At 38.3% G+C, this 16,658-nt stretch overlaps 3 protein-coding genes across 5 annotated transcripts in view; all 3 read right to left on the reverse strand.

Annotated features, from left to right (window-relative positions):
• vars1 (valyl-tRNA synthetase 1) overlaps positions 1-7,360 on the reverse strand; it is a 16,652-nt gene extending 9,292 nt beyond the window's left edge. The window contains exons 1-12 of one of the 2 annotated variants that reach the window (XM_024267738.2): positions 7,210-7,321; positions 6,967-7,034; positions 6,236-6,591; positions 6,019-6,162; positions 5,728-5,935; positions 3,743-3,858; positions 3,574-3,649; positions 2,576-2,676; positions 2,370-2,497; positions 2,124-2,288; positions 1,969-2,050; positions 1,775-1,894 (exon numbers count right to left, since the gene is read on the reverse strand). In XM_024267738.2, coding sequence (XP_024123506.1) covers positions 1,775-1,894; positions 1,969-2,050; positions 2,124-2,288; positions 2,370-2,497; positions 2,576-2,676; positions 3,574-3,649; positions 3,743-3,858; positions 5,728-5,935; positions 6,019-6,162; positions 6,236-6,589 — 1,494 coding nt within the window. In that variant the 5' untranslated portion in view covers positions 6,590-6,591; positions 6,967-7,034; positions 7,210-7,321. Of the gene's footprint in view, positions 1-1,774; positions 1,895-1,968; positions 2,051-2,123; positions 2,289-2,369; positions 2,498-2,575; positions 2,677-3,573; positions 3,650-3,742; positions 3,859-5,727; positions 5,936-6,018; positions 6,163-6,235; positions 6,592-6,966; positions 7,035-7,209 lie in introns of both variants that reach the window. The other variant, XM_024267737.1, reaches the window with a different exon arrangement.
• Positions 7,361-8,457: 1,097 nt separating this feature from the next.
• On the reverse strand, positions 8,458-12,189 carry LOC112143667. The gene is made up of 3 exons (XM_024267815.2): positions 11,358-12,189; positions 9,440-10,141; positions 8,458-9,259 (listed from the first exon to the last, which is right to left on the reverse strand). The coding sequence occupies exons 1-3, from the start codon at positions 11,652-11,654 to the stop codon at positions 8,744-8,746; spliced, it is 1,515 nt and encodes a 504-aa protein (XP_024123583.1). The 5' UTR covers positions 11,655-12,189; the 3' UTR covers positions 8,458-8,743.
• Positions 12,190-13,386: 1,197 nt separating this feature from the next.
• The window catches only part of ino80e (INO80 complex subunit E), a 5,670-nt gene continuing 2,398 nt past the window's right edge, over positions 13,387-16,658 (reverse strand). Inside the window, exons 6-8 of one of the 2 annotated variants that reach the window (XM_024267887.2) lie at positions 15,443-15,560; positions 15,062-15,160; positions 13,387-14,229 (exon numbers count right to left, since the gene is read on the reverse strand). In XM_024267887.2, coding sequence (XP_024123655.1) covers positions 14,023-14,229; positions 15,062-15,160; positions 15,443-15,560 — 424 coding nt within the window. In that variant the 3' untranslated portion in view covers positions 13,387-14,022. The remainder of the gene's footprint in view (positions 14,230-15,061; positions 15,161-15,442; positions 15,561-16,658) is intronic. The other variant, XM_024267888.2, reaches the window with a different exon arrangement.

A 16,658-nucleotide genomic window follows, 5' to 3' on the forward strand; every position in this document is an offset into this window, starting at 1 on the left:
AGCTTTTAAATGATTTTTTTTTTAGTAAATTGTACATTTTTGGACACAATTTTATAATAAACATATTTAACTCAAATATAAATAGAATATTTAAGCAGACTAAAATGATTTTTTTTCCCCTTATAAAAATAAACAAAAGTAAAATAAATAAATAAATAAATGTTATCTGGTTGATGTCTGCACCTGTGAGCTGCATTTTGTCAGAATTTAAAATACTGCATATTAACTGCACATAGGGTGTAATGTTTGTTTACGTATTCACCAGCAGTTACAAGCTGCTTATATATATATATATATATATATATATATATATATATATATATTAACACAACAAGAATGTGGATTCCTCTTTGAACCAGGTGTGGAAAAACAAATATCAAGCATATTAAATATTACAAATTAAAGATGAGGAAAAACTCACAGTAATTAGCTTTAAGATAGTGTCTTAATTTTTTGTAGAAGATGATCATATACGCTGAAAACTTAAACTTAACATCTACACTATGGCTCAAAAGTTTGGGATTTTCTAATGAAGGATACAGGAAATCAGTCTAAATTATGGTTATGGAGGTTATGAATTATTTTCCTTCATAAAAAGAAAACCGTTTGCAGAAGTTAAAATCTTGAATATTTTATCCTTTATAGCTGTCAGTGTTTGCAGATAGCCTGGTAAGAATTTACACAGATCCTGAAGGATCTGGATGGACTGGCTTTAAAGAATCTTTGCTGAAGGATTTTGTCAAACTGGTCCGACGACATCCTTGTCTACCGCTGTCCACTCTGCTACACTCAGATTTATGGTGATTTTTTAAGTTAATCGCACACTTTGGAGAGGATTTTTGCTTTGTTTCAATTCAAAAATTGGTCCAGTTGAGGGATATTGACAGAATAAAGCATGATACAGCAACCATCATGCAACAAAACAAACCATCACACTCCCACCGCCATGTTTAATGATGGCATTTTTCATATCTTTGCATTCTTTTTTAGCTATTAAATACAAAGAATGTTATTGTTTCCTAATTTCAACAACAATCTGTAGATTTAGAACACATTTCTCAAAAGGTTTTTGCTTGGCTGCAGACAAGATGGCGCCTGACATCATTGGCCGGAAGCGGAAATCGTACAACTTGTTTTCAGAAAAATCTAACACTAACAAAAAAGTTGTTAGAACAGCTGAAGCATGGTCACATTTGAACCTTTGAATCTTTTACCTTCATTATTTTTATTTTTTCCCTATTTTATCGTGCAAGTTGTATGGCTTTATTGTGTTTTTTGTATATTTTTCTGGCAAATGAAAAAATTATTTGCGCGTTGAGTGTAAATATTTTATATTCTGTATGAGCAATATTTGTCAATAAAGTTGAACAGAAAAAGAAATCGCATAACTTACCCTAACCCAAATCCTAACCCAACAAAATTGTAGAAAAAAAATTCTACAAAAACTTGGGTCGGCAAAAAAGAAAAAAAAAAAATTTTTTGGAGCGATATGGGGGAACTTCTGCTTCAATTTCTGGACGTCTATAGACAGGTCCTCCTGTTTTCTTTGGCATTAGGCAGATTTTAATTTGGATTAGTTGCCTTAAAAGAGATTTAAACCTAAAACAAACAATTGCTCAAACTATTTGTTTGAGAAACTTCTTTTCCCTTAATAACATTTCCAAATTATCCCAAACTCAACATAAAGCCTCCATATGTGCAACTATAAAGATCTAAAACCTTTAAATCTATGCTGCAGCATCACAGCACTGGGGTCAAACGCAGAGGGACTGACCTCTATGTCGGAGATGGCAGAGTTTAGAGTGCAGGACCAGTTCACCAGCCTTTTGCTCCGGTAAATCACTCCATCATCGTGCATGCGGATAAACGCCTCCTGCACTGCGTAGGACAGTTTCTGAAAACAGATGACCAAAAATCAATATTTTCTATTTAAACAAACAATAGCTCAGGAGGTTCTGGGAAACTCACCGGATCCATAGTGAAGCATGCTCTGTCCCAGTCCAGAGAGGAGCCCAGTTTTTTCAGCTGATGGTAAATGCGATCCCCTTTTCTAAAAGCGGAGAAAAACTTTTGTTCAGAGGTGTTTGAGTCAGCTGATGTTGTTCATCATCATCTCCACTCACTCATTCTTCCATTTCCAGACTTCCTGAATGAAGTTCTCTCTCCCCAGATCGTGGCGGCTCAAACCTCGTTCTCTCATCAGCTTCTTCTCCACCACCACCTGCGTGGCGATGCCAGCGTGGTCGCAGCCCGGGTTCCACAGCGTGGTCTCTCCTCGCATCCTGTGCCTGCAGACAGCGAGCCGGAGCTTATTAAAACGTGCCGTCTCCTGAGGACATGGGGCTGTGTCAGAGAGCAGGTGCAGCTACCATCTGGTCAGACAGTCCTGAATGGCGTTGGTGAGGGCGTGACCCAAATGCAGGGATCCTGTCACGTTAGGAGGAGGGATGCACATCATGAAGATGCCGCGAGGGTTCTTCTCACTGACACTTTTCCTCTGCAGAAGCCGTGAAGGACAGGTTACCAAAGGTCAGGGGATGAATGTTAGTGCAGTGGGGCGAGAAGGACTCCTTACCCCATACTCGGGCTTGAAGAAGCCCTGCCGCTCCCACCACGTGTACCACGCCGCCTCCACATACTGAGGACTGTACGAGTCAGGAAGAGAACTGACAACATCTGAGAGCACGAAAAAAAGGATAATTATCACAAAATCAACACCACACGAAATCTAGCAAAAATCAATACATATTAATGAGGGTTCAGCACAATTTAACGAAACCAAAGCTTAGAAGGCATTTTACTCGCCTAATAAACGACTTTAATTTTAATTCAAGTCGCATTTATAAACTTTATGCTCTGCAATTCATAGCCAATCAGACATATGATCCTCTTCTCTGCAGACTTAATCTGTGAAAAACTAATTACTTAAACCTAATGATCTCTGCGAAACACTGAATGTTTCGTTGGCTGTTGAGTTCAGGGTAACTTCCAGGACTTAGAACTCATTCAAACTTTATTAAAGATTCACTATCGCTTACTTTTAGAACAGAAAAACTGTGTTATGACCATCCATATGGGTTCATGCATTTCAGTTCTTGGACATTTTTAATCTGATTGGTTTGGCTTGAGTCAATAAGCAAGTCATTTTAAGCATATAGGAGCCATAATTGTGTTGCCATAGAATCAGGACTGAAGAACGTTATCTCAGTTCTTTATAGGAACCGGTTTGGGTTCACGTCCGCCACACTGCACAAACTGCAGCTTGATGTGTCCACAAACAGATTTTAAAGCAGCGTTTTTAGCATCTCCTCAGAGAACGACTATTTCTGACTAAAGAAATAATGTAAAAGTGAAGTCATCACTGTAACAACAAAGAACATTAGAAAAAGCATGTAACAGATCCAATGAATTCACTGTCACTCAAACCGATGGCAGGGATTTTATTTGAAGGTTTTTTTTTCTATTTTAGTTATTAAACTGCTGTTTAAACGTCTGAACCTCGGTTTACCTACTGACATTTAAACAGGGACAGAAAAAATATCTCCATCATAAGCAAAAAAAGACAATTCTCACCTTTTTTCTCTCCAGCAGGGGTTGGGATGCTGTACGTAATCACTCCAAGCTCCTTCTTCTCTGGTTTGGCTTTTTTCTAGAAGGAAATGAAGCAAATTGGTTAGTTTTCCCCCTAAAAAATCATACAAATCTTCTAAAGTTACATGACTATAGATTTGATAAGACATACCTCTGCTGCTGGTTGTGTCTTTTTCTTTGCCTCCATTTCTTTCTTCTGTTGAAACTTTTCAAGCTTTTCTCTCTTCTTTGCCTCCTTTTTCAGCTGCGCCTCTGTCTTTGGTGGGCCTGAAGAGTGAGAATTGATTTAAACAAACTGCACTATGTAATATTTCAATATAAAAAATAAGACTGGATATTCTGTTGTGTTTTTATTAATCACAATTTACAACATTATAGCTGAAAGTAAGAATCACGAGAGAGAAGAAATTCTCCTCTGGATTTTAGAAAAGTGATGGAACTTATGAGAGCTTTAAAGTGACTAGTAAAAGGAGAAGCTTTAGTTTGATGAGCAACTTCCACCCATTAGAACGTACATGGACGATATGACAATTCCCGCCACAGACAGCACTATGTGCCAGCAGGCCGGGAGAAAAGTTCAATTCAAATATTTGCAGGGCCAGGATGAAGGCTAAGCCACAAAAATCCTGAAGTATATCAAAAGTAAATCGTTTTCTGTCCCATAAATGGAAAACTTATCCCAACTGTGCTAGAAAAGCCAGGTAAAGACTGGGTAGGTGGAATGATATAAAAGTAGTTTGCTAACCTAAGACAACGAAAGGCATAAATAACATCTAGTTGCAGAGGCAAACCTAAACTAAAGAGCTTGTAGCTTAACCTTTGCTGTTAACTGTGGCTCTAAATGGTATTTGATATTCCTTTAACAAAAATGTGTTTTTACTTAAGAAGATGAAAATCACAGGATGATTTTAAGCTTTAAGTTGCTTGCACTACTTAAAAGCAAACATGTTTTTCTTTAATTTGGGTAAAAGTTTGGAATTTTCAACAGAAACCTCTATTTTGTTTGTTCAAATAAACTTACCGGTATCTAAGAAAATGTTTGTTAAGTAGAAACTTCAATAATATGCCATCTGTGGTTAGTGTCGTGTTTGGTGGCAGCCAGTTAAGGTCATCTAGGATTGTCTCTTTTTTTCCCTTAAGATTTTAAATAGAGGCAGAAAAAAAAATATTCTCCTCACTTCTTCTTTTCTGTCATGAAGACGTGTGGACTTGTGTTGTGTGTTGAGAATGTTAATGTAATGTGGTACTCTTCAATAAAGGAACAAATAAATAGAACAAAAAATAGAAAGTTGGTGAAAATGACTACTTTTCAGTAGAAAACTTTTCTATTTAAGTAATTTCCTCTTTGTGGGATCAATAAAGTTTTATTCTGTTCTAAAGTGGCTCCAGGTGCTACATTGCTTAAGACATGTAAGGCTGCTATAACTTGTCTTAAAATAGAGGTTAAATAAGCAAAGTCAAGACTGGAGATGGCTTTATTACAAACACTGCGTTGAGCTCAGCTCCTAAAGTTTCTGCACAGACGAGCCGAAGCCAAAGGAGGCGGAGCTACAGGCTCAGCCAGAGCTTAGTCATAAAGATGTAGTTGGACAGGTACAGCATAGACATGTTGATTTAAGCTCATTTAAAGCTGTCGTGCAGTTAATGAAAGCTGTGGATTAAATTTTTAAAAAAGAATAAATCAAGATGCTGTAAGATGTGCAAAAGCTGTTTTTCAGGCGACACAAAGTCAATGGTAGAAGTAAGAAGGTATGTGCAATGTGGAAAAGAAGCAAGGACTGGACAAGGAATTTGCTTGTTAGGGAGAGGTGCTCTTTGATGTCAACTGATGGGTCAGGGTGACACATTAAGGGTTGCCGAGCTTCTAATAAACTGTCCTTTAATGTATTTTCACTTTGTTAGTTATAGATGGCACATTCATTGGGTATTTTGCAACATAGAGTTGCTTTTTCTGAGCATTTTAGGGTTCAAGAGTCTTAAGCTTAAGTTAGAAGAAAGCAGATGCCAATGTTAAAGAATATTCAATTCATAATAATGACATTGCAACAACTTTGTCTCTTGCTGTTGTAGAGCTTGAACTTTCATGCACACAATTTAAAACAAATACTTGAGACTTTTTCCGTAGAACTTTCTTACCATTAGCAGCATCAGCAGCAGAGTCCACAACTGGAGTAGTTTGTGCAGTTTTGGTTTTAACAGCAGCATTAGTCTTTGGGGTTACAGACACGGCCCTTTCACAGAGAGGTATCTCCCCAAGCACTGCCAGGAACTGGGGCTGATTAATGCAGGTTGTGAACCATCTGGTTACATTGATAATCACCTTCCTGTCTGACGGCTCCAAAGCCTTTAAAATAGAAACATTGAACAAATGAGCTGAGCATAAAATGGGGAAACATTTTACAGCAAAATGCTGTTTGGCACACATACATATTTAAATGGTAGGAGAACAGCTGTAGCTACAGCCATATCTGCAAGGGTGATGCTCTCTCCCACCAAGAAGGTTCTAGGTGCGAGCGCCTGATCGAGAACCTTTAGGACGCCCATCAACTCTACTCGGGAGTTCTGCTGAATCTGTAAATGCAAACCAAAATGTCACAAATGTATCTCAAGTAAGTGCATAACTTAAAATAATCTAAATGAATACCTTTTTATCCACTCCCATGACTCCCATCAAAGGGAATGCTACAGCACAAGACAATGGTGTAAGCTCATTGTCTGCAAAGCTGAGCCACTGCCACACCTGGCTCTGCTGCTTCAGATCGACACCTGCCCTCTTCCCCTGAGAAGCCAAGTACCAGGCCACAGCAGACCCGCCACTCAGGACAGAGTCGCTCGCACCAGTACCGAGCCTGAGGGCTGGTCTTGAGCGGACATTCAGGGAGGAGGGCGGGTCCTCTGTGATGATCTGTGGGCGGGATGCGGGACAAAACTCTACAGCTATGAGAGCCAGAAGACTCCTGAAATCATCAGGGTGAGGAGACACATAGAGGGTGGCCATATCTGGAAAAGATGCAAATGATGTCAGATAATTACTACACTTTCTACTTTGGATCTAACAGGAGCAACCAAATTACATGCAGGTCTAATTGATGGAATTTGTCTGTGCCCTACTCAGTTCAATATGTTAATCTTGTTATTTTAATCTCAAATACTATTTATCACTGTGGAAAAGAAATATATATTTCACTTAACAATTGATTCCAATTTTAAATGTCCATCTTACAAACCATAATTTATGCTAGTATTACAAATAGACAGTGATCAAAACGAAACAAAAGTGAAACTTAATAAGATGTCGAGCAGTTATATCAAAAACTAACAACACATGTTTCATATCTGTGTACAAAATAATAATTAAAAAAAAATTAAACTCACTTTTCTCTTGCAAGAACGGCTATTGGATAGTTGGAGCAACCGTTTTAATTTCTGTTCATTTCTGTAACCTGTCAACTCACACGAAATGCTAATTAGCTTTAGCGTATTAGTTAAAATAACATGTTCTCCCCCTTTTACACGCATTATCATGAAGGCTATTCAAGTAAAATATTAGTTTGTAAAGCATTATTTAAAAACGGTTAGCTTTATTCTCGATTCATGTCAGGAAAAACTTATACATACCTTTCAATGAAGCAGAAAGACGTCAACTTGCCTAGCAAACACACCACCACATGGGTGTTCCTGTCTCTGCGCCTGCGCCGTCTGATGCAATGAGATCACGTGGTCCAAGTCTGACCAGTACTTCCGCCCCAAAATAACATTTACATTTTTCGGTTAAAATAATATTTTTTTCATAAACTGTGTAGTATTCTTTAAAATTAAAACGAAAAAAAATGTTTAATAAGTATATATTACTGTTCTAATTTAATGGCAAATGATGAAAGTGTGTGAAAGAGAACCTGTTGCCTAATGTGGTTTAAATTCTAAACGCATTACTCCGAGTTTACATCATGAAGTCGCACTTTCGTGAAATGAAAAACTTGTAGTTTTTATAAATAGTGTTTTTCACTAGATAAGAACAAAGGTATTTGTTTTAAACGAAACTATTTTTTATCTATTGCTATAAAAATATATATATATATATTGTTTTTATTATTATTATAGCAAAAAACAGAATGGTAATAAGTGGCCTTACTGTTTATGCAACAAGACTTTCCTAAATTTAAAAGTAAATAAAAACATTTTTTTTTCAAAAATTATAGAGCATCTTGTAGTCTAAAAACCTTAAGACAAACTCTCAAGTTCTAATATCTGTCTGAATAAGATGAAGATAAATATAATCTAAACTCATAGTTATTATCAATGACTATATTGATTTACAATTTTAAATGTATGTGCAAAAAAGTATAAGTCTATGCTGCAGCATTTCTGCTGCTGTAAGATAAAACATATATATATATATATTTAAGTTATTTTATTTTTAAATTAACAGTAAACTATACATTAAAAAGAAATGAAATTGGTAAATCACAGTGAGATATTGGTATTATCCATATGCCAAACCTGATTGATCTCTTTTGGGGTTATGGGGATGCTGGAGCCTATCCCAGACACTGTTGGGTGAAGTCCATGGTTTAAGGTTGGCCAGTCCATTGCAGAGACACACAAGCACACATACCCACACATAAGAGACAATTTAGATTCGCCTATGAAGCATGTTTTTGAACTGTGGGAGGAAACCAAAGTGACCAAAGAAAACCTGCACATGCACAAAGAGAAGAGGCAAACTTCACACAGAAAGGATTCAGCTGAAACTTGAATCAGAGCCTTCTCACAGTGAGACGAGAGTGTAAAGCACTATGCAGCCCTATTTCTTCTTTTATGAAAATATATAGCAAATATTATTATGATACATAATAAAAGACTTTATAACTGAAAATTAGAATTCATTTTTATTCAAAGTTGAATGTCCTGTTAATTTCCAACAATTTAAACAGCTACTTCTAAAGTCAGGGTGGGCACAGATTACTTTTTTTCTCAAATACAGCATGTACTTGAGTAGAAAAGGCGATCAACAACCTATAAAACATCTACAACAATCAAGGCATATCAGGTGATATCATCTTCATTTTGGTTTGTTTTTTTCTGTCTGCAGCAAGTTTAGAGGAAAAAATGAAGAAACAGTTTATTCAATACCACATTCATCTATGAATTTTTACTGGGATTCCTGACCGAAAGCCTCTTTTACTGATCCGAAGGCCTTTTCCACTACTCCCACAATCAAGGACCCTCCCACCCTAAACACGTTGGTGACTCCATTTCTTGTGCTCATCATCAGCTTGCCCAGCCCTCCACCTACAGCTTGAACTTGACTCCCCATCTCTAACATCACCGTTCCCACATAATCCTCAGTCTGCTCCCACAACCATCCTCCGAAGAACTTGGTCACCGACCAAATGTTATCCAGAGTGCCACCAAATATCCCCACTATGTCTCCAGCTAGCGTTCCCATGCCACTGACCCCGGTGTAGCAGCTGTTCAACAGGGCCTCCATCATTGACCAGGTGCAATAATAAATACTTGAGAAGCACATCTCCCCAATTCCTAACAGCATTTCGGATGCAAAGATCACTGAGGAGAGGAGGTCGGAAGTGAGGAGGTGCAGCAGGGCGAAGGCGTCTCCAGGGAGAGCGAAGAGGACTCCAAGGTCCTCCTGAAGGATGAAGATGACCTGAGTCGAGACAAGAGTGTCAGTTTTGCAGTGAAATTAAAGATATAATTTCACAAGCATAATTGACAACCAAATTGACATGTTCTGTTTATTTTGTCACAAACTCATAGGAGATATTGATGATATTTGCTATAAAGAACATTGCATGATTTGTTTATTTTGTACAAAACATTGTATTACCTGTCCAGGTAACTCTGTAATGGTGGAGAAGACGGGACGTAGAGGAGCTTGAACGATGGACAAGCTGGTGGACAGGATGTAAACCAGAGTGCTGGTGGAGTTTGAGTCCTCCTCATTGAGGCTCTCATCATTCACTTCATCCATTGGGGTTTGTTGAGTAAGCTCGGTATCAGAAGATTCTGCCTGAGCTTCTTCTACAACCACCTTTCCAGAAGCTTCCTCTTCACTCGCTCTGGTGTTTTCCAAATCCATGTCTGCGGAGTTTATATAAGTTTTGTCATCATTTGCAGTGGATCCATCTTGTCCTCTTCCACAGCCTTCAAAGAAAAGCTCCTCCACCTCTAGAATCTCCTCCAGCTCCTTCATGCTCACCTCCCTCTCCCCCTCCTCCTCTGTACTTCTAACTAACCCCACACTGAAGTTTCCCTTTGGATTAGCACAGCAAACTGCAAACCAGAGAGGCTTCGCTCCACACCTCTCATCTCCATCATCAGCCGACCCGAGTCCTCCTGACCCTGTCAGGATGTAGACGTCACCCCCCAAAGTGCCGCACCGAGGAAGGATGCTTGACTGAACCAGGGAGGTGACTGTGGAGTCCCAGTTTTGAATAGGAGAGTCTGTGGAGGAGACTGGAGGAGGGAGGCCGCCTCCTCTGAGAAGAGCCAGGACCGTGGCTGGGATGGTGTCTCCTTTGTCCTCCACCTGAAACAAAAAATACTCAAATTAAACATTTAAATATGAGCAACAAAAAATCAAATGGCATATAACATTTTCAAAAATTATAGTAAAATTGTTCCCAGCGGTCTTTTAATTATGATGACGCTGTTTTAAGCCAAAATCAAAAACCTTGTGTTGTTTTATTAAAACTGTTTCTACAGAGCAGAATTAGAAATCTGAGTGGAACTGTTTGTGTGGAAATATGCCTCTGATAATTTCCCATCAGCCCTTTGTTTACCCTCTCTCCCACTAGCTTATAGCATTTCACAAGCCCTAGCTAACATTAGCATTAGCCGTACAGTTCTGAGCCAGATGGCAGCTCAGACGAGGAAAATCAAGATGTTTATGAATCTATATGTCTGCAAGTAAATGCTTCAGAACTGGAGCAGATGAGGGAAACTTTGGTCCACGCACGGCAGTTGCTGTGTCACAAACTTGCTCTTTGTCAAAGAAATGCATAAATACATTTCTTTATCACGAAAAAAAAATGCTACAAGAACATGTTAAAAACACAATTTTCACTACAGTGAGTCTTTAAAACCAATTTTATGTAATTTAATAGCTTTAGTCAACTGCATCAATACAGAAATGTGGCATTTTTCTGGAATCTTGTCTCAGCTCTGCTCTTGAGCGACTACATTTTCTTGCAGTGCTTGGACAAAGAATGCAAAGCTACCAACTTTTCCATCGATGACTTGCTCTCCCTAGTGAAATGACCCACACCTGAACTGCAGCTTTCAGCAGTTTCAATTCCTAAACAGGACAACTTTAATTTCAGGTCGACTCATTGTGACAATGAAATAACTTAAAGGCCATAAATCGCTGTGATAGAAAACAGAAAGGTTTTTTAAAAAAAATGTATAAAATGTGCTAAATTGTTTCATATTTATCCAGATTTTTTATTTTATTTTGACTAAATGCATTCAATTCCTGCCCTGTCAGTTTATAAGCAATGTTTTTTTCCATAAAACTGGAAACAAATGGGTTTTGTTGAATGCACAAACATAAAAAATGTCAAAATTTTTGTCTGAAATGTAAGAAAAGTTTTAGGAACAGCCCTCAAAATCAAGTTTTTCCAGAGTTTCAATCACATTTTTACACCAGAATTTAGTTTGTAGCATTAATACATTTTTTTCTTCAAAAATCAGAGTTTCAAAGTCAGATGTTTCCACTTGAAGCGGTGTGATAAATGTGTCCTTACCACAAGCTCTTCCCCCTCCCTCTCTGCCCATCCATGGCTGAGATGGAAGGCAGAGTAGACAGCTGTGTCACAGGTCGGCCTGGACAGAGTGGCGAGCGCCTGTCCTCCGGGCAGAGCGTGGCAGCGTGGGCGCAGCAGAGGCCCCGTGGAGGCTCCCCGAGGAGGCGTCTGTCTGTAGAAGCAGTGGCTGCAGAGGGTGAAGCCTGGCTCTGAGCTGTGCTCAGCTGGAAGAGACAGGCCCGGGCTGAGCACTGCCAGCAGCCAGACAGCTGCACTGACAGCAGCACAACACAGCATGGTGGTGGTGAGCTCAGCAAAAACCTCCCTCAGACACACACAGCTTATAAATTATCCAGTGGCGTCCGCACACAGATGAAAAAAAGATCAGGGCTGCCACTGATGGCTCGTTCTTCCTCACTTGCTCCTTCTTTCGTCCTTCCGCCGCTCTCCAAACATGTTTCCCTTCTTTTGGCGTCAGCTGCACTCGCAGGGTTTGCAGGCACAGTCTTGCTTACGCTTTCATTTGCCTTCCGTTGACAGCCTCGCCCCCTCTGTCAGATCCACCCTCCATCCTGCCTGCACCTCCACTTCACCCCTCCCTCCCACACTCCCCCTTGCTGCACCTTCAACTCCCCTTTTCTGTTGTGCAAAAGAAGCTCAGCCCACACCTGTTATTTACTCGTCAGTCTGCATTCCCCCCCAAAAAAATCCTATTTTCACATGTTTCCTTAAATTACAAACTCGTAAAATCTATCACATTCACTCTTGAAAGGGAAAAAGTGAAGGTTTGCCAGTGAACTCCTTTACAGGTTTGCAGGTTTTACCCAGATTTTTTTGAAAGAATTTCTCAGCCATACTTCACATACATTGGAGCTTGCTCTTTTAAACTCTAGAAACGTACCTGTTAGGACATGATACTGGCACAGGGTGTACTTTACAAAACCATTACAGCTGAAGGCAAAATGATGATGTTATCTTATAATTTAATATTGAGTGATCGCGAGAGTGAGCAGAAACGATATCAAACACAGTCAATGTCATCAGGAGGATTCTGCTTAAGGCCACGTGCAGCCTCAGTAAGCCATCTGTGTGAGGATTCCTGCATGGAATTCCTGAACAAGTATCAAACATATATGCAAATTAGACCAAACTGACCCTGTTTTGCCCCTTTACGACACCCAGAAATGCATGGCGTTTGTGTACTACAACACACTTCAGCAGGTTGGGCTCTGGAATGAAAGTTTCAGGGTGTGACAGTCTGGGCGAGGCATCACGCCAAAGCAAGTGAACTTAAGTACAAGTAACAATTCTTATCTTATTAGTCATCCTAAACAAATTAGTATGGTTCTGTCTGCTTTTTTTTCTTTAAATCAGCAAACATCAGCTTTGTTGTATCTGTAAACAGAATAAGATTAAAATCATAGAGAGGAGAGAGATTAAGTTGTTTAGACATAAATCATGTCTGAGCTGCTTGAGACCACTGTAGTGTTCACTCAATAACATTCAAAATAAGTTAACTTTTCAAATTATACAGTATTTTATACAGTATGACTATAATTTTATGGACAATGATTCTGCAGTTAAATCAAAATCCACTAGGGGGAGCTCTGAAAAGACCCCTTTGACAAAAAGGCTTTCCTCTAATGTTATAACTTCCACAATATAACATTTATAATAAAAAACAACTTATTTTGCAATTCAAGCTTGAAAATAAATTAAAGCCTTAAGATATTTAGAAGATAAGGAAAACTCTTTATTTGAATGAGCTGCATTTTAAACAACACTGGAATCAGTGCCACTTAAAAGAAAAAAATCCTTAACTTTAGATAAATTTGATTTCAAATGGAAGCATGCTACAGTAAATGTAATCCTTTGACGCCACTTGATGCAAATATGCATCAAATCACTTTGGTTCCAAAATTACCTTGATTTAGCATCAACATGAAAGCAAAAACATTTTTTTAAATAGCTTGAAATACATTTAGACATTAAGGGGTTAACAGCATGTGAAGAATGATTTGACATCAAGTACAGTCATGTTTTGTTTTATTCCTTAAAGGAAAAATACAAGAAGTCAGATACTTCCATTTGTCATAGAATGAAACATAATGTGAACTTTGTCAAAAAAACAACATAAAAATGACACGAAAAAAATGTTAGAACTGAGAGAAGAATCCAGGTTTTATCAAGTCTTTATGTTCTGCAGAATTTTGATGTTTTTTCTTTACATGATTCACTTAAGCACAAATTTCAAGACAACACAACAACAAAAAAAAGATCAACAGTCTGCAGTCAGATGCTATGCAATGGGAAAAAAGACAATATTTGAGTCTTAAATTGTTTTTGATAACATAAGATAAGATCTCCGACTAGATTCTTCATGTTCTCAGTTAGGATAATAATTTCATTTTAAGCATAAATTATTTTTTTTCCAACAAAAAGAAAGGGTGGAGCACAACGCCTAACTCCACCTTACAAAACCAGTTAATAAAAATGTCTGTGAATCTGCAGTTAGGAATTTGAATAGGCTGAGCGTACGTTTGTAGCAACTTATTAAGAAAAAAACGAAACAGTTCTAGTTAGAAACTGTGCTCCTCACTCCTCTGACAGACACACGAGCATGGCTTTGACAGTCTGTTTTTAAATACCTCTAAACCCCACGGGCTCACTCATTAGGGATGTCAATGACAAGTTCAGCCTCGTCCCCCTCCCCTCGGTCTTCGTCTCCTCTGTCGCTGTCTCCTTCGCTCTCACACTCCTCCTCAGCTGCATCACCACTGAACATCTGTCTGGGAACCCAGCTGAAGGGGCCGCTGGCTGTGGGAGGAGCCGTGGGGGTTGAGGGGTAGTTTGCTGCCATTGGAGTGACAACCTGAGGATAACATCAACGAGATGCAAGGAAGTTCAATCACATGGTTGAATCCCAAATCTTAAAGTAGATGAAACAAAAATAATGCTTCATGTAAGTGAACATGAAAACACAGAGCTGAGGGGGATTTAACTGTACTGACAATAACAAAAGGAGGCTTTCAAATTACTAAAACTATTACATCCAAATATGCCAACCTTAAAAATTCAATAAAAATATATTTCAAGCAATTAAAGTCCCACTCCATCTATATATTTTCTATAGAAAAATGGTTCATGATCATGTTGTTTTTAGTAAAAATCTGTGTCATGTTTTAGGGCATATTTTCAACAGAGCAGCAGAAGGTCATTACAAATTTGACTCTGGCTATTAGTGCAGAAGTAAGCCTCAGCTAATTTCCCATCAACCTTTTGTTTACAGTCTCTCCTTTTAGATTATGGAACCTCATCTACTATTAGCATAGCAAAAAAAAGATATAGACAAAATATCAGAGCTATGCATCCATTTATTTTTGAGACAAGGAAAATGAAGATGTTTTAGGATCTATTTGTCTGCAAGTGGATGCATCTGAATTGGAGCGGAGCTGGAAACCCGTGCTTTTTCAAACCACCAGTTTTCATCTCCTTCTGATTCATCACAATTTGAATAAATAAATACTCATAAATGCAGTTTTAATCTTAAATTCATTTAAATATGTCCTCCATCATAAAAAAAATTCTACAAGGACAAACTAAAACACAATTTTCTTTGGAGTGGGTCTTTAAGGAAACTATAATACTTTATGTTGCATTTTTCTGTAATATCTGAAGTTCTTATTTTCCACGCTCCCTCTCACCTTCCCCGTGGTCTCTTTCTTGTTTTTAGGCGTCTTTGTTTTTCTCTCTTTCTTGATTCGTTCAGCTGGCGGTGCCAAATACTCTGGGGGGAAGGGCATCTGCCCAGCGCATGAAGGCCCCAAATCCCCACATGAACATGCATGCACATGGCCAAAAGCCGTCCCCACGACACACAGACACACAAATACAACAAAAACACAGGATAATGAACAATGCAAACACAGTGAAAAGTCTGGTATATATCAAACAAAAGAACAAATTAAGGCAGACACGGGAAGTAATGGTAAAACAATTAAATAAAGCTGAATTAAAACAGTGCTCATGGCCGAAGATGATAAAATGAAAATGGCATCAATGCAGATTTAAGGGGACAAACTCACGGTGTTGAGGTAAGGACCTGCAGCAGAAGACTGCAGGGGGTTTCCTCCAGAACGCGACAGCATGGAGAGATGAGAAGAGGACGATGAAGAAAGGCAGGCCCCCGGACCGCTCTTTTTCCTGAAAGGAGTTTATCAGAAATTCACACATTTTATCCTCTTAAGCATTGATTTCAGTTAGATTAAACACTAAGGCTAAAGTCATATTCCACCTTTAGTAAAAAAAAAAAGGAACCAAATTATATTTGGTGATATAAATTATAAGTTTTAACTTTCCAAGTCCTACAAATGCAACATTACACAAACTCTTGCTAGTAATAACACTTTGAGGTTTAGTGAATGTTATGCCGGAGAGTTTTGCGATCTGCTGTTGAAGTGGGTGTGACTTCCACTTAAACACTGGTACATACCACCACCCTTATCATGATTGGCATTCTCCAAGAGAGCAAAGACCCATTTCTGCAACATTCAAAATGCATATAGCTCTGATATTGTTCACCATTTTTGTTGTGTTGTTAATGTTAGGCTGAAGTTGTGAGAGTGTGAACAAAGGGATGGTGGGAAATCGGTGCAGACTTACTCCTTGCCAACAGCAAAATTCTGATGACCTATTCATGCTCTGCAGAAACTATGCTCTTTAAAATGACAGATTATTTAATTTTGCCAAGAAATGACCTCATAATAATTAAAAAAAAAACCCTCCAACACTATTTTAAAAGATGAATGGAGAGGCACTTTAAGCTCCTGGTTCAGACACAATAAAACACCCCCAAAAAGATCATCCGTCCATGGACCAACAGACATTTTGGCATAATGAACATGAAATATACATCCAGATAGAGGACTATAATGGACTTTTGTTCTGTGTTGCATTTACCAATCAGCCTCCTCATGGATCATTTCTGATCGACAGAAAACAAATGTTTCAAGTTGCAAGTATTTACATTATATAAGCATCTGGTTTTCCAACAAGTTTCTACAAATTCCTTTTAGGACTTCATGTAATCAACTTGAGGCCTCAAAGTTTAAAATCTAAGTATCACACAGGATTCAAACGCTTTTTCCAATTATGAGAGAGAGAATTTAGTCTGAGAACAATCATGTAAAAACAACAACTGTAAGAACAAATAAAACTTCCTTGTTTGTCTAAAGGTTCAGTCACAGTTTCCTGTAACATAAAAAAACAGAAACAAAAAAAAAATTAAAATAAAATATATTA

Source organism: Oryzias melastigma, linkage group LG16, assembly GCF_002922805.2.
Source record: "Oryzias melastigma strain HK-1 linkage group LG16, ASM292280v2, whole genome shotgun sequence".
NCBI lineage: Eukaryota > Metazoa > Chordata > Actinopteri > Beloniformes > Adrianichthyidae > Oryzias > Oryzias melastigma.